The sequence below is a fragment of the Macrobrachium nipponense genome, chromosome 32 (genome assembly GCF_015104395.2).
Source record: "Macrobrachium nipponense isolate FS-2020 chromosome 32, ASM1510439v2, whole genome shotgun sequence".
Lineage (NCBI taxonomy): Eukaryota > Metazoa > Arthropoda > Malacostraca > Decapoda > Palaemonidae > Macrobrachium > Macrobrachium nipponense.
The window spans coordinates 11,599,134-11,616,187 of record NC_061094.1 but is presented as its reverse complement, the minus strand read 5'-3'; the positions used below and the strand labels follow the sequence as shown (position 1 = coordinate 11,616,187).

The 17,054-nt window shown below is 38.8% G+C and overlaps 2 protein-coding genes across 2 annotated transcripts in view; one reads left to right on the top strand and one right to left on the bottom strand.

The window, feature by feature from the left end:
- Window positions 1-17,054, top strand: part of LOC135207214 (HEAT repeat-containing protein 1-like) — a 333,967-nt gene that overhangs the window by 141,645 nt on the left and 175,268 nt on the right. The gene's annotated exons all lie outside the window — the stretch shown is intronic.
- The window catches only part of LOC135207096 (uncharacterized), a 50,781-nt gene that overhangs the window by 23,425 nt on the left and 10,302 nt on the right, over window positions 1-17,054 (bottom strand). Inside the window, exon 2 of the mRNA XM_064238700.1 lies at window positions 11,077-11,265. Coding sequence (XP_064094770.1) covers window positions 11,077-11,265 — 189 coding nt within the window. The remainder of the gene's footprint in view (window positions 1-11,076; window positions 11,266-17,054) is intronic.

The following is a 17,054-nucleotide window of genomic DNA, read 5'->3' as shown; positions in this document are numbered from 1 at the left end:
CATTTGCGCCCTTCGGTACCCGGGCAAAGTCTCCTTGGGGTAGCGAGGCGTGGAGATTCCATCATAATTCAATTGCAGCGTAATTAATATGATAAGAGAGAAACTGTACTTACAAGCTCTTTCATACACAATTACAAACAAACTAGAAAGCAAACGACGAGCAGCGGGCAGAGAGCGAACACACACGTCCATCCACTGTGAGGCCGAAAGCAAAAGTGGTTTGTTTACCTCCCAGTCGCGCGCGCGCGCGCCTGTCGGACAAGCAGTTAACTACCGAACCCCTTGTTCGAAAGCTTACGACCTATCCAGCTGCCGCTAGTATCTTCCTATTGTAAAAGGACCGAAGGTTTGTATGCCGTGTCGGAACAAATTTCACAGTGGTTGAAAAAAAACCTATCCTCTATTTGGGCAAAAATTAGTTTAGCCTCAGGACACAACTTCTTCAGCAATTCAGCAAAGGCCTCACAACAGTGCTCTACTTTCCATACCTCCGCAGTACTGTGGATAGCATCCAAATCATTGCTGCCCAAGAACACAAAGATACGACTAGGCCTAGACCTCCTAGGGTTAGCGAAATACCACTCTAACGTCATCCTTGATGTTTTCAAAGGTTTGCGCCCCCTTTACAGATGTAATTAAACCCGTCACATTCTCTTAGGCTCAACTCGGACAACCTCCGAACCCAGCTATGCCCAATAACAAGTGTCATAGCCAAAAAAACAAAACAACAAGACGAAAAGTAAACTGAAATCTTACGGAGTAAAAAAAGTTCAAAATTCGAATATGTTAGAATTATCTAACTCAAATCAATTTAAAGGCAAGTCTTTATACTTCAACTTACCTGCACCATTATCCAGAACAATTTCTTCTTGGCTTCAAATTTTGATTCATTAAATAATTCACTTTTTATCGGCAGAAAAAAAGAACACCCGTTCTTCTGTCCGACAGGTAGCACAAGACTACTCTCCTTGTCGGATCAAAAACAGTCAACAACTCCGTTTTCTTTCGCTTGTCCGAAACTCTCGAACAACGTTGAAATATAAAGACGGGAAAGCAAAACTGTTTCCTTATAAGGAATACATTTAACATTAAATTAATTAATTCAATTAGAATACAAAAAGGGGAAAGTTAAGAATTTACATTTAATATTAACAAACGGCAATCATTCAGTTTACTTTCCGTCCATAAACGAACACCAAAAATGGGACAAAAAGTAAGAAACAAACAAACTATCAATTCGACTATTCTCCCACGAATGAAATTACCATTCTCCAATCAACTATTTCTATATATTATAAAATACAAACATAGCAATCAATGTAATGCTTTGGAAATCAGCTGAGGGCAATTGCGAAGTAAGTTTATTTTGCTGTCTTGAACTCAAATCAGAGCGACTTTCTTGCCTCTAGTTAGCACCAATAAATCTCAAGATACTCTATTTATATGAGACAAGGTTATTTTACATTATACAAAGTGTTTTCTAGTAGAAATATCACTTGAAACCGTATCATTTGTGAACGAAATTTAGTTATTTTTTTGTTTTTTTTTTTGTTAGTTAGATGGCGCTGAGGGCATGTTTTATTGCATAAACAAAAATAAACAACATTCCGTTCGATATTTTCACTTTATCTCATCAGAATACTATGAGCTTTACGTATTTGTCTTTTATTGGAGCGAAAACAGTAAAATGTGTTCTTTTCATGCCCAATAGTTTTGATTAAAACATGTTTCTCTCAAATTTTGTTTGCGGTTGAGTTTGATGGCACTATACCGAAGTTTGCGAGTTTCATCCACATTGCCGATGCACGATAACAGTTGTTAGCATATCAACATTCTTTCCTCAACTTCAGCTAAAACTTACAGATTAAATTTAGCAGTATACGCCCTTGCCGATCTTTTATCCATAGTGAGTAAGGCTATAATACTATTAACGGCATCGGCAACAAAGATATAACTCCAGTATACTTATGCTATCAAACAACCGTGATAAAATTGAGAGAAAATTATTTTAATCAAAACTTCAGGTCTTGAAAGAACACATTTTTACTGTTTTTTGTTTTAAGCCGATAAAAGTTAAGTAAAGTAACGGTAAAGTTCGTACTACGATGAAATGAAGAGAAAATAGCGAACGGAATCACATAATATTTTTACACAATAAACATGCCCACAACGCAATCTGTTAACGAAAAAAAATACTTCAGTTCACGAGACGGTTTGTCGTATAATAAAAAATTACTTATTTGTCTCATATAAGTAGAGTATCTAGATATTTACGTGAACTAGAAGAAAGACAATTCGCTCCGAAATGAGTTAAATACAGAGAAATAAACTCGTATTCGCCATCAGCTGATTCCAAACCAAACCAAAACACAACCACTCTGTTAGTATTTAATGATACAATAATATGAGAATACAGTGGATCCCCCCATATTCGCGTTCTCCGGATTTGCGGATTTCTCTCGGGAACGTTTCCCCGCATTATTCGCGGAAAATTCGCACATTCGTGGTATTTTTCTATGAGAAATATCCACTAATCCTGTTTTATTTTGATCAATTTCATCATAAAATGCACTTTTTGTGATAAAACTATTAATAAAAACCAAGTATGAAAATTTTTAGTGGGTTTTTCTTCAGTTTGAACTAACAAAATAGGCTGTTTTTAGCCTTTTTGTAGGGGTTCCAAACATTCGCGGGTTCTAACATTCACGGGGGGGGGGGGGTCTGGTATGCATCCCCCACGAATACGGGGGGCGACCACTGTACATAACAATATAATTGGATCTGTAATAGTATAACTTTTTAAAAGAATCAGAAAAGATGCATAATCATTCTGTATTTATTTTGTAAATATATGTAGCCGTCAGCAGCCTGACATCGCTCAACTAGGTATGCTGATGTCGGTCCGAATCTGATTCCCGTTTCGTGTCCATTTTTTTTCCACTGATATGTCATAGTCAGAATGCATTGAAACTCCAAAATTGACTTTTATAATAAATTACATCGTATATGTAGTATACAGTATACTGAAGGCTAGGTTACTGTATTTGTATATATACGATATATGTACCACGATAGCATCATCATCGTATAGGCGAGGCTAACTTGTTAAATGTTATTCAATTTCTCTTTGTACTGAATCATCATAAACCAATGTGCATTGAACCTAGAGTTAGCTGAAATTAATAATTAGTGTGCCAAATATGTATAAAGTATGCTGTGTGGTGTAGGCTAGGCTACTCTATATGTAAAGATGGTACTGATTACCCTAGTGTAGGCTACGCTAGTATAATATTCTTACGTCCAAATCGATTTATGACTGGTTGTTCGTAACCAATTGCGGTAGTAAGTCGACTACCACCTGTAATGTAAAAAGACATCATCCTATTCTCATCAACGTCATTTGTAACATAAATACGGTAATTTTTTTACTATCGTACGATGGTTTGAAATGCAAGCAAAAAGGCTGTTTTTATCGGATTGGTTGTTCACAGCAAATCAGTTATTTCTGGCTGTATGCGTTTTCCAAAGAAGTATATCATTACTACCAATACTTTTTGCATTCTCTTTTATTTTTCTTTTTTAAACTTAAACTAGAAGATGGGATACATAAGAGATGGAGGAAAAGGGGTTAGCCTAACTAAAAAATGGACCAGATAAAGAGGAGGAAAAGAGGTTAAGCCTATTTGTTAAATTTTGGTATCGTAAATTTAACTCGCATGATATGTATATAAGTGATATATAATTTTTGAGGGTGAAAATTTGGGGGTCGCATGATATGCGAGATCGCGTGTTATGTGAGTATATATGGTATATACTTGCCAAGTAACTACATAGCTATATTTCTACTTTTGCAGCAGCTTAATATCTGAAAATTCACTGTAGCCATTCTTTCATTTTTGGTGCTGGTAACTGCTCCGTCCACTTTCAGGAAGTATAGGCACAATGTAACGACAGAGCTCAATTCATTTATGCTCTATATCCATGAGAGGGAGGGAGGGAGGGAGGGCTCTGATCATGAAGTTACTTGGTAGGTATATATATATATATATATATATATATATATATATATATATATATATATATATATATATATATATATATATATATATATATATATATATATTATATATATATATGTTATATATTCTTATAATGTAAGTTTGGAATGCAATTATAATTGTGGTAATATGATTAATTCACATCAGAACCTTTGTATCATGTTATGAAATGTTTGTTTCTGTGTTCAGATTTCCCAAATTTAAAGATAACCATGCCTTAAGTGATCCACTTTTCATTTTAAGTACCGTACACACGAGAGTGAAGCTCATATGCCTTTGGAACAGTGTGGTTTTTGCTCTTTGAGAATGTCTTAGCCAAGCATTTTTCTTTATCGATGTAAACACATCGCGGTCGAGCCTGTGAAGGAACAAGGGAGCCTTATTCATAGCCATATGTGAATGCCAGTCAAAGAGGCATTGTATTAGGTACCCCTATAGAGTTGACGTAATATGTTTTCGTCTTAGACGTACACTGAAATACACCCAATCCCTTGATACGTGAGTTACGCATATAAAACGTAGATTCATTCGCTTTGAGACAGAGCGGCGTGCGGTAGAGTCTCTCTCTCTCTCTAAAAAATCTCTCTCTCTCGCTCGCGGTCTGAGGCTGTTTTCAGTAACTTAACGTAACGAGCTGTCACTCATTTTTATGTAATTCTTAGTAATATATGTGTTGTTTGTGGAATTAATGAACATAAGTATTATTTTTTTTGTTAAAATTTGTGAAGGCGCCAAGAAAATAGTGAAAAAGTGTAAAATTGTAACAGGCCTTTTGATTGGAGCTGCAGCTGTGTATAAGGTATTTTTACAAATGTTGTGAAGTGCACTTTGGGGTTTTATCATTTCTAAATATTTATCTTTTTGCTTTGTTCTTTTCACATTTTTATATGTTTAATGTGTGTACTGTCAATGCTTTAATTGTTTTTCATATTGTGGCATTATGTTTTTCTGCATTGTCTTTATTTTGTTTAATTAGTTTGAATAATATTCTATTGTGTACATTTTGAATCTTACACTTGTGAATTAACTTGCATTTAATTAAATTTAATTTCAAATTTAATTATTGCTTTATGATTTAATTTAATTAATTTTCTTGATAAACTTTGATTTAATTTTGCTTAAGAATTAATTCAAGAATTAATTAAACTTTTGTTTTCAAGTACTAATAACAATTTCCCTGAGATTGTGAATTTCACTTATAAATTTTGAATTTAGAAATAAATTTTTGTATTTAAAATTTATATGAGTATTTTACTCCAACCCCAGTATATATTAAGCTATATTTTATTTTGTTTAGTAGAAATATAGAGTAATAATTGTTGACGTTTCCCACAAATAAAACAGAATCAGGGAAATACTTAAATTTGAATTTGCACGAGTGATGCCCTTTAATTAGATTACCTCACACCTATTTTAATGAACTTAGACTGATTGTTTTCTTGACTGTTCAGTTAGAAAAAGGGATCACTCTTACCTTTAGAGTATTCAGTCGTTTAGTATTTGTGATGAAGGGTCAGGTGTCTGTCTGTAGTGAGGTAAGTAACAACCAGGTACTTGAATGAACTGTGCCCTAAGTACAAAGGGTGTCCCAGACCCAGGAATAAAAGGGTCTCTTGTATTAGCAAGGTACAAAATGGTAAGTGTATAAGTAACCAGATACTTGGCAATTTGGGTTAACAAATATTAATGGTGTCCAGACACAGATCTTTGACTATTTCATGCACCAAGTATTAATGGTATCCAGACCCAGATACTCTTACCCACTCCCCCCCCAAGTATTAATGGTATCCAGACCCAGATACTCTACGCCACTTCGTCACAATATATATAATTTTATTTTATTATAAAAATGTCATTTTAGCAGTCCCCAGTTATCGGCGGACTCTGTTAATGGTGATCCGGTTTTATGGTGACTGCCTAGCACCATAAAATTAGCAGTTTATGGCGCCATAAATGGCCGAGTTTCCGTTATCGGTACTATAGGTGCCAAATAATAGAGTTATGGTGCCAATAACATACATAAACACAAGCACCACTAACCGAAACTTAGCGCCATACACCCCATAAATCGCCAAGTTTGGTTTAGTGGCAGTTTTGCTTATCAGCACCCTGTCACGGAACTCCTGCTGATAACTGGGGACTGCCTGTATAAATAACTTACCAAGTAACTACATTGCTGAATCCTGCACTGATAGGAGGTGGGACAGCATGGACATATACTATCAAGAAACATTCAATAATGTGATGAATTTACGACAGTAAATTAGCTAGTATTGAACAAATGTTTGTTGAATCCTTACCTGGTGCGGTAGCTACAGTATGAAGATACGTACTACCTCTGTTAGAGCTCATCTAAAAACTTAAAATTTTAGTGACATGAAAGTAAGGTCAGAGCTTCTCTCGACCTGTAGTGAAATGATAGTAAGGTCAGAGTTTCTCTCAACCTGTAGTGACATGATAGTAAGGTAAGAGTTCTCTCAACCTGTAGTGACATGATAGTAAGGTCAGAGCTTCTCTCAACCTGTAGTGACATGATAGTAAGGTCAGGAGTCACCTCTGCTTAAGTGCGATACTTTGCAACCAAGGAGTGCTCCGATGGTTGTCAAAACAAATACCATAACCCATCCATAAAAACAAGATTGTTGGGTACCAGGTACACAGTACCCGCCAAGCTTCCAAAAACTTGACGACCAATTGTCAAGACAAGTAGATAGAGGATGATAGTAATCTCCTACCCGCAATACCATGCCAAGTATAGATAATGATCCTAATTCACTAAAGTTATCATATACTTCAATAAATAAAAATTTGCAAAAACAAATTTACATCTCCAAAAAGTAGATTTCAAAATAGACGTGAGAGATAAATTACTTTTAAAAGCCAAAAAAGTGGCTACTGCCCCTAATTTCAGGAACTTTAACATTACAAGCAGGAAAATTATCATCATTAATCTTCGTACAAGCTTCAGTGATGATGTCTGTCAGAAAAAACGTCAGGGCATTTTTGGATAAGGGACGAGAGGGATCCTTAACCAAGCACCAGGGGTTAGGTGAGTTGCTTCTTTATCCTTAGTCCTGTCCAAGTAAAACTTTAGCACTCTTTCTTGACACAGGCTTCTCTCTTGATCCAGGGATTTGACAGTGTTTCATTTCTGGCTAAGAAACTCAGAGTGAATGAACACATCGCATTTCCTTGAGTAAAACCTATGTTCCTGTCTGAGGCTTGAATCTCGCTTACTCTTTTGGCCATAGCCAAGGCTACTAAAAAGGGTGTCTTCCTTGTTAAATCTCTAAATGATGAGGACTGAAGAAGTTTGAAAAGAGGCTCTGAAATCCATTTAAGGACAATATCCAAATTCCATGAAGGCACAGTTGTCCTTTCTAGCTTGGAAGTCTCACAAGACTTAACTAGATCGCTGATATCTGTATTGGAGGATAAGTCCAATTCCCTAAGTTTGAAATTAGACTTTAGCACAGCCCTTTACCTCTTTATGGTTGAAGTACCTAAATGTCACGATGTTCTTAAAAATAGCAGAAAATCAGCTATCTGAGCTATAGTGGTAGAAGTAGATGAGACGTCATAGCTCCTACAACAGCTGTGTACAACTTCCCAATTTGACTGATAGACATTTGGGGATGATTGGCGATTACATTTTGCAATTGCTTCTGCAGCTGGTCTTGAAAAACCTTTTAGCTCTGACAAGCTTCCTGACAGTCTGACAGAGCAAGAGTAGATAGCCCTTGATGAAACCGATAATAGTGCGGTTGCTTGAGTAAACTTCGCTGCTGTGGTAGGAGTCTTAGGAAGTCTACTAATAGGTTGACGATGTCCGAGAAGCATTCCTTCTGTGGCCAAAAAGGGGTATTCAAGATCATCGAAACATTGTTGCATGACTGAAACTTGTTTTATGACATCCCTCACCAGCTGAATTGTAGGGAATGCATAAACGTTGAGATTCAACCAGTCTAATGTCATCACAGCTATTCCCCATGCAGGTGAGCATAAAATGGAGCCTGTGATTCCTTGACATCACAAACAGGTCCATCAACAGCTTTCCCTGCCATCTTCACACGTCGGAGCAAACCTGTGGATTCAATGTCCACTCTGTCTGTAGAAACTGTTTGCGGCGACTTAATTTGTCTGCTAGGACGTTTAACTTCCCTTGAATATACCTTGTGACAATCTTTGTCCGATTGTCTCAAGACCAATAGAAGATCCCTGACTGTCTTGTAGAGAGAGAAGGAATAGTCCCTCCGATTCCTTATACGTATATGCTAGGGCCGTGGTATTGTCCAAATGAATACTATATGTGCGTTGTGTGTCACTGTTTGCAAAGTGCTGAAGGGCCAGATGTATCTATCGCCTTGAGCTTTTTTCACATCTATATGAAGATTTTTGTCTTTTTGGAGACCACATCCCCGATACGCCCATGATTTCCAGAATCACACACCACCTCAGATCCGATGCATCTGGGAATAGTGTACAGTTGGGCACAGAGGAAATAGAGATTTACCCTCTACAAATCTTCCTTCTGTGAGCCACCAGTTGAGGTCTTCTTTGATCTCCGGGAGTGATCCGAAAACAAATGAGTCCAGATGAAGCTTCCTTTGCCAACTGAAATGGTCTCAAATGCAGTCTTCTCAAAGTCATGAACTTCTTGATTGATGAAAGAGTGCCCAGCAGGCTCAAACAGTCCTTGGTGGGGCAAAATGGGCAACTCCTAGCCCCCCATCACGTTTGCACGATCAAGGTGGCTTGGCCAAGTCGACTGCTCAGCTCGAGCCAGGGGCTCGTCTCGACTATTTTAAGTCGAGTACCCAGCCAGGCTCACGTGATTCTTTCCACCCTCCTCAGGACAATACTTCGCCACGGCAAAAGCATTCTCCTAGGCCCATGTTGCAGTCATCACCATGGGTTGGTGACAGCATACGACTCACCTCTCCTGCTTGTTCTGTGGACAAGACAGGTGAGAGGGCCCGTTCCTCCTCACCTGTTCCCTTAACCTCATAAGGTTTTACCAAGAGGCCTAAGTTGGACAGGGGGGACTTCGATGAGGGGTATCATTTGAGTCCTACCTCTCAGGCATATATGTTTGGCTAGGTTCTTGGTCGACCAGGTCCTACACCAGAGTAGTGCAGGAAGGATTGCTGAGGTCCAGTGAGGTTCTCCCTCCTGCAGGAGAGTAGATTGAGACGACCCACACCTGGAAGGGCATGAGGGCTCCTCCCCCGGGGTGCGGACACACCCGAGATACATAAGTCGTTTTCTGAGATCATTGCGCTAATTCGTCGGTACAATGATCTTGGGGAAGGGACCATGGCCTCGTCTGTGGATTGTCCATCCCACCTCGAATCCTTTTGGGGTCCCATAAAGGAATTCAAGGATTCGATGGGACTGCCATGGTGCTTGCTTGCTGCTGAGAGAGTACTTGATCAAGTGAATGATCTTGTCTCTAAACAAGAGAACTCACTGCAACCAAAACACTCAGAAAAGTTGCTTCCTCCTCCTCTGCCTCGTCAGAAGCGCTACTATCGTCCCTCAGATAGGTCATTGCCAACTAACCAGGTAGACCAGGACCTGGTTCATCAAGGCCTGGGTCTCTTGTTACAACAGCTTACCAGGCAGTCTCTTGGTTGGAGCTGTGGTCATTCACAGTATCCCAAGTGGCTGCTTCCTCAAGGGCTATCGTTACTGGGGAGGATTCCATTTTCAGGAGACTATCAGTCTGGAGGAAGGGCTATCTACTACCTGACCCACCAGATGGCAAACCTGTGGGCATGCTGTCCTGACTCGACTGACTAGGTTTATAGGGCCCGAGTCAGCATTAACCTTAAGGAATGAACTGTTGCTGGGTTCTTCCTCTATCATCCCTAGAGTTGGTGGATGCTGCCATGGACAAGCTCAGAGTCGAAGATAACGGCCTTGTTCATCAGGCAGTGACTGAGACCTCCGGGTCTTCGCCTGTCACTGTGGCTTGACCTTTTGGTCAGGGTAGCTCTTCCTCAGTCACTAAGAAGTCCCAGTCTTCGAAGGTTGCCTGCAGGAAAAACTAGCCTTCTTCCTCTGCTCAGTCATGACCTTTTCAGCCTTCTTTCCATCAGGTAAAGGGGACAAAGGAAAGAAGGGGAAACACTAGGGGTGGCATTCCCCTCCAGCTGCTGCCACTGGTTGGGGGGTGCTGTCAAGCCATTAGGCAATGTGGCAACAACATGGAGCCATGACCTGGGTAGTAGATGCCCTTCAGGAGGGATATCTACTCCCCTTCGAGTCTCAGCCTCCCCTCAATGAAAACACAGTCCATCTCCTGACTTACATTCCTAGTTTGCTGAAGGACAGGGCACTCAAGGGAGAAGTGCAACCATGCTGATGAAGGCTGCGTCGGATCAGTCTCCATTCTTCTATAGCTGCCTCTCTCTCATAGAGAAAGCTTCAGAGGGATGAAGACCAGTCATAGACTTATCTCCCTTGAACCAATTAGTTCACCAGACTCAGTTCATGATGGAAACAGCACACTTGGTGCTCGCCTCCATCAGGGAGAGCGACTTCATGCTTACAGTGGATTTGAAGGATGCGTATTTTCAAATATACAGAAATACCCTGAACTTACATAAGGTTAGGTTCCAGACCCCCTAGTGCAAGGGGTATTTTTGGGAAAGATTGGCACAGCCTCTAAAAAGGTTAAAAATGCTTACTTCTAGAGTTTGAACATGCTCCCTAAGTATTAAGCTAACTTTTAAATGAAATTAAAGGTAATACAATTTCATTTAAAAGTAAAGGACTGAGAGTTTTTATATCATGTAGGAACAAAATACTTTTTACAAAATGCAATAAGAAACTCTTTTGGCACATGGAAACACAAAAATTTTCAGTCATAAACATACCCATCTCAGCTGGAAGTCCCTCCATATTAAACATTTCCCCATATTCAGATAGGATTGCATCTATATAAGAATCATGAGACAGTGATAAAACCTTAATATTACTGAATTTTACCATTAATATTAAGTTCAGAACTTACCTCCATATCTGGCATCCAATAATTAGTCTTCAACAATTTATTTGGCAATGAAAAGGTTTTAACTGCCCGTAGTATGCATATTGCCAGAAAGTTAGCGGGGATAGTTCCTGAGGATACATTGTCACGATAGTTCTTGAAGTCATTGTAGGTCACCTTTTTCTCCATTGACAAACTACTGCATGACACATTCTAAAAGAAATAATTTTAAGGTTAAAAAATTTTTCACAAAAAACCGTCACTAACCATTGACTGATTTTATGGCCATAAAACTGTAACAAGCTGATCAGTCCCTGTTTAGAACCAAATACAAAATTGCAGTCTGCCATTAGCCCTGCAGAAGTATCTGAGGATCCCCAAGTCTCTAGCAGTTCCTAGTCTCACTCTTCATGTGCAACTGATATATCAAGGGTATCTTATATATTCACTTTGCTATATTCCTTCACTTTAATATTTGTTTGTTTTTGCTTATGGGTTACCTCATTGCTTAAAAAAGAACTAACTTTCCTGCTTCAGCTAGTGTTAAGCATATCCATTTCATTCTGTAAAAACAATTTTTTTTAACTTTTATATTTTTCTGGTTGAATTGTAGGTTTGCATGTGCATATACATGAAATATTTAATAAACAAATTTGATTTTTCAGTACATAACACCATATCTAATGTTGTGTCATTCCTCGTCAAGTTATTACCAACAAGATGATGAAGAACTTCATGCAAATCAATGGTTGTATGCAGGTAGCTGATTAATTCATTCCTTGATTAGTCTGACCAGCATAGACAGAGCACAGGGCTCAAGAGATGGGAAATTTTGTTTGAATTAAAATAAAACTTTATTTACATAAAATTACACTTGTTTAACTATAACCCCCTTACTTTCACATGAATGGATCAACAACTTAGGTGACAGAAGTGTTGAGCGGCTATTGCACTGGCAAGAAGAGAAAATGGGCAAGAACATGTACATAGACCCACACTCCCAGAGAAACAAAGGGACATGATTAAAACTGAAATCCCATTGAGACTGTTAGAAAAATTACAGGGTTTCTAATATGTACACAAATCAGTAGCAGTGAGATGTAACAAAAGTTTAAGTCAGTCCAAATAAGCAGCTAAATTACAGTGTCAAAGAGAAGAGGAAGAGAATCTAGAAACAGAACCTCATCCTGAATGAATGTGTTCCTAAGAATACAGACTTGATTGGCAGCTCCTCACATCTTTGAACCATCAAGCAAAGCACGTGGGATACTTCAGTGTCTTGCAGTAACCACTGATTTTAAATGTGCATGGGTTTACTCAGCCACAGAGAACTGCACCTCTTCTCCATTAACAATAGTGCATTTCACTGTAAATAAAAGATGCTACTAGGTGATGAGTGCATCAGTCTTGCAAAAGATGTAAAAGCACACAAACCTCATCAAAGAGGCCCCTACATTTTCATCCCACAAACATAATAGTGTTGGTATGCTCTTGCAATTTGAATATATGCAGCTAAATGACTGCAATTTACAATATCACTCACAACAAAATACATTCAAAGTATCCTTTCTAAAAACATGTACCAAAGAAACCACTAAGCCAACCAGAGATGAATGTCCTCTCCCCATGAATAAAACTCACCCAAACATGGGCAAAACATTTTTTTTGCAAAAATTACAGGCAATCCAAAATAATTAGAGGCTATCTTTATAATTTTTGTATTGACAGTGGTATTTCTCCCCAAAAACATTCTCATAAGAATATCTGATCTTGTGGATCTCCCGCCCTCTCGAAAACTAATATTTTGAGAATAAGCATATAGGATAATTTTCATCACAATCAGTGTAAGTATACAACACTTCTGTAGATACCACCTTCAGGCAGGTCATCTTTCTTTGATACCCTTCCTATGACTTCCAATCCTCGGTCATTAACGCTTTGTCTCTCATTCCTTATCATGTATCTCATTTCCTATCATGACACAGAGTAGTATTTAGTATGTGATGTGTCATTTCATTTTCAGCTAAAATCATCTGTGAAGTAATGCCATCACTGCCTGGTGCTTTCCACCACTTGTTTCTTTAGTACTGATTCCATTTCAACAACCACAAATTCATTTATCAGAAAATTCCGCCATTCTCTAGCTTCTGATATCTCTTTTTCATGACTTCGAAATGTTCTGCCCCCCCAGCACTGTCTTCTATGATGTATTTTTTACCTACCCCTTGTTTTGACAGGTATTTCCCTATTTTTCTTTTCACCAATGGATATGTAGTTCATAATGATACTGTGTACAGTATATAAATACATACTGTATCATAATTTTCTACTGTGTTTTTAGAGACAAGAAGTCTGTTGCTTATCTTACATCAATTCATAAGTCCTTGGTTACACTATATCTTACAATTCTTGGTTGGCGTATTCCAGAGATTTTAGACCAGTCTGCGTATACTGATGTCTCTAAATCTAGTATGCAAGTTTCACAACAAAGGTGTAACTCTCTTTTTCAATCTCAATTTGCAGTGCTTATTTATTTGAAATTTAAGCAGGAAATTTTAGCAGCTACTGAGGAAGACCACAATGAAAAGTAATTTTATCAATATTGAAATTCAAAGATGTCCTCACTTCAGCTAACCCCTTGGTTTACAAAATTTTAATAGTAGCCACACTATAAAATGTAGAGGCATACAAATCAAAGTGTTTGGAGTCTGCAATGGGGGCATGTTTGGAAGTAAAGTGCAATTACATATTTTCAACATATGTATTGGCATCAATGACCATGGCAGTCAAAATACCCTAGAATCTTAACTCAATCAACCAATCCATCACCTCCCACCTATGAGATTTTAGCTTCAATTAAGTAATGGGTAATTTATGGATACTATAATAAAATTTTCACACAAACTCTACACTTAAAACCCAACCTATATCTCACATAATAGGTTTACAAAAAGTTAGGCAGTAAACTACTAAAGACTCCAGGATCCAAACACTCAACATGAAAACAGATTTTAATTCTACCAGTTTTCAGCTTGGCACTAGTAAATCCTAATGTTAAGACTGAAGGTTTCTTTTGTATATGAACAAATATTAGTCATTAATGGTCATTATTATGTGGAACTTCTCTTTTTATTGTATAATGCTTTTAAAATACAGTAATATTAAAAGTAGAAGCAATTTTCTAAACCCATACTAAAACGCTTATTACAAGTAGTTAATCACAAATCCTGTTCCATTACTTATTAGGCACTAATTTTGTCTAGCATAATTTTAAATTACCCAGATCATTACTTGTTGCATAAACAATGCTGCCATCACTTGCAACATGAGAAAGTCATTCAAAGTTGTGTTCTCCGTAAATTGGATGAGTAATGGAAATACTTCTCAAGTAAGCTTAAACACCATACAATGTCCATAAAAACTCAACAGAGGTATGTCTATCAGAAGCTTTGTGCAAATTATACAGCACTGGCTCTTCGACTGTTTAAGACATCAAAAGAAAGAAAACAGAACAATTACTTAGTTTTTCTTTGTTACATGATTTTAAAATGATATTGTTATTTTTACAATAAAGTTTTGTACATACTTACCTGGCAGACATATACTTAGCTTACTCTCTGACGTCACGACAGAATTCAAAACTCGCGGCCAACGCGACAGGTAGTCAGGTGATCTACCTTACCCGCCGCTGGGAAGCGGGTTGTAAGAACCAACATACCTTTCTTGCCAGATTTTTTCTCTCTTATACCTGTCTCCTGAGGGGAGGCTGGGCGGGCCATCAATCGTATATGTCTGCCAGGTAAGTATGTACAAAAACTTTATTGTAAAATAAACAAAATATCATTTTTGTACATGAACTTTCCTGTCACATTATACTTAGCTGATTGACACCCTTGGTGGAGGGTACAAGACAGAAAATAACAAGAAAAGGTAAAACAACACCTGTTGTAGGATAAAAATAACCTTGGTTCTTACCTGTTTAGGCTGAAGACTTCATAGATATGTCTATTATCTTCATAGCCATAAGAGCTACAGCGAGGGCGTGACCTACAGCTGAAAAGACTCTTTGGGTCTACTAACGGGACTTGATATCCGCTTACTTAGTAGAATCCAAGTCGGATCATGTCAATGGGGGTTCGCCCTCTTCTATGACAGAACCTGTCCACTTACCAACGCAGGGAGCTTCAAACCAAATCCGATCACCTAACCAAAACTAAAGTTATTAGTATTACGAAATGAAAAAAGATGCCTACCTGCATCATTTTTCATACAACCATATGAACTCAATTCAACAAAAAAAAACAAGGGAAAAAAACTACTAAGGATAGTTCCAGCTCCCTGCCCCAGCACCGAATCCGCCGATACTACGGGCCTAACGCGAAGCACTCGTCATACGTAATACTGACGTCTTTTAGGTAGTGGTTGGCGAATACTGAATTACTCTCCAGAATGTAGTTTTCATCAGATTCTGAAGAGACATATTCTTCTTAAAGCCAAGGAAGTGGCAATTGCTCTCACTTCATGAGCCTTGACTTTTAGGAGCTTGAAATGTTCTTCATTACAAGATCTATGTGCTTCTTTCACAACACTTCTAATAAAGAAAGACAGCGCATTTTTCGACAATGGTCTGCTGGGGTCCTTTACAGAGCACCATACTCTGTCCTCAATGCCCTTAAGGGTTTTCTTCTTCTGAAGGTAGTATTTTAAACCTCTAACAGGGCAAAGAGTTCTTTCAGGTTCTTCCCCTACTAGGGCAGATAAACCACGAACCTCAAAGTTCCTTGGCCAAGGATTTGAGGGGTTCTCATTTTTTGCTAAAAACGAAGGAAGGAAGGAACAAACACGGAATCTCCTTTGAAACCTACCCTTCCTTCTAGGGCATGAAATCTCACTAACCCTTTTAGCGGATGCTAAAGCCATGAGAAGAGAGCTTTCCTCTGAGATCTTTGAAGGAGGCTAAATGTGGTGGTTCCAAACCTAGCGGACCTCAGAAACGAAGAACCACATCCAGATTCCAACTTGGAACTTCGTTCGAAGTTTTCTTGGAAGATTCAAAAGATCTTAATAGATCATGAAGATCTTGTTATTCGAAAGATCTAAATTCCTATGTCTGAACACCGCAGCCACATGCTTCGTATCCTTTGATAGTAGATACTTGCCAAAACCGCATTTTTCTCTGAGGAAAACTAGGAAATCTGCTATCCTGAGTCACAGAGGTACTGGAAGAGGAAAACTTCTGGTTCCTGCACCACCGGCGAAAGACATCCCACTTCGACTGGTAGACTTTAAGGGTCGAAGGTCTTCTAGCTGAGGCGATAGCCCTTAGCAGCTTTTGTCGAAAACCCCTTCGCTCTGACAAGACTTTTGACAGTCGAAAGCCAGTCAGATTGAGAGCGGGGAGGTTTCTGTGATACTGTCGAAGTGGGGTTGTTTGAGCAAATCTTGTCTTTGTGGAAGTGCTCTTGGAAAGTCCACCAACCATTCCATACCTCTGTGAACCAATCTTGGGCGGGCCAGAACGGAGCTACTAGCGTCATTCTTGTCATCTCCGAGATAGCAAATTTCTTGAGGGTTTGTCCCAGTACTTTGAAGGGGGGAAAGGCATAGACGTCTAGCCCTGTCCAATCTAGGAGAAACACATCCACTGATACTGCTCCTGGGTCTGAGATCGGGGAGCAGTAAAGTTCGATTCTTGCGTTCTTTGCTGTTGCAAAGAGATCGATGTGAGGCCTGCCCCATCTTCTCCACAGGTCTTGGCATACCTCTGAGTGGAGGGTCCACTCGGAAGGCAGGAGTTGATTCTTCCTGCTCAGGAGATCGGCCCTGACGTTTCCTTTCTCCCTGTACGAATCTGGTGAGAAGACTGATCTTCCTTGTTTGAGACCACAGCAGAAGATCCCTTGCTGTTTCGTACAGGGAGAAGGAGTGCGTGTCCCCCCCTGTTTTTTGATGTACGCCAAGGCTGTTGTGTTGTCCAAATTGACCTGCACTACTGCATTTCG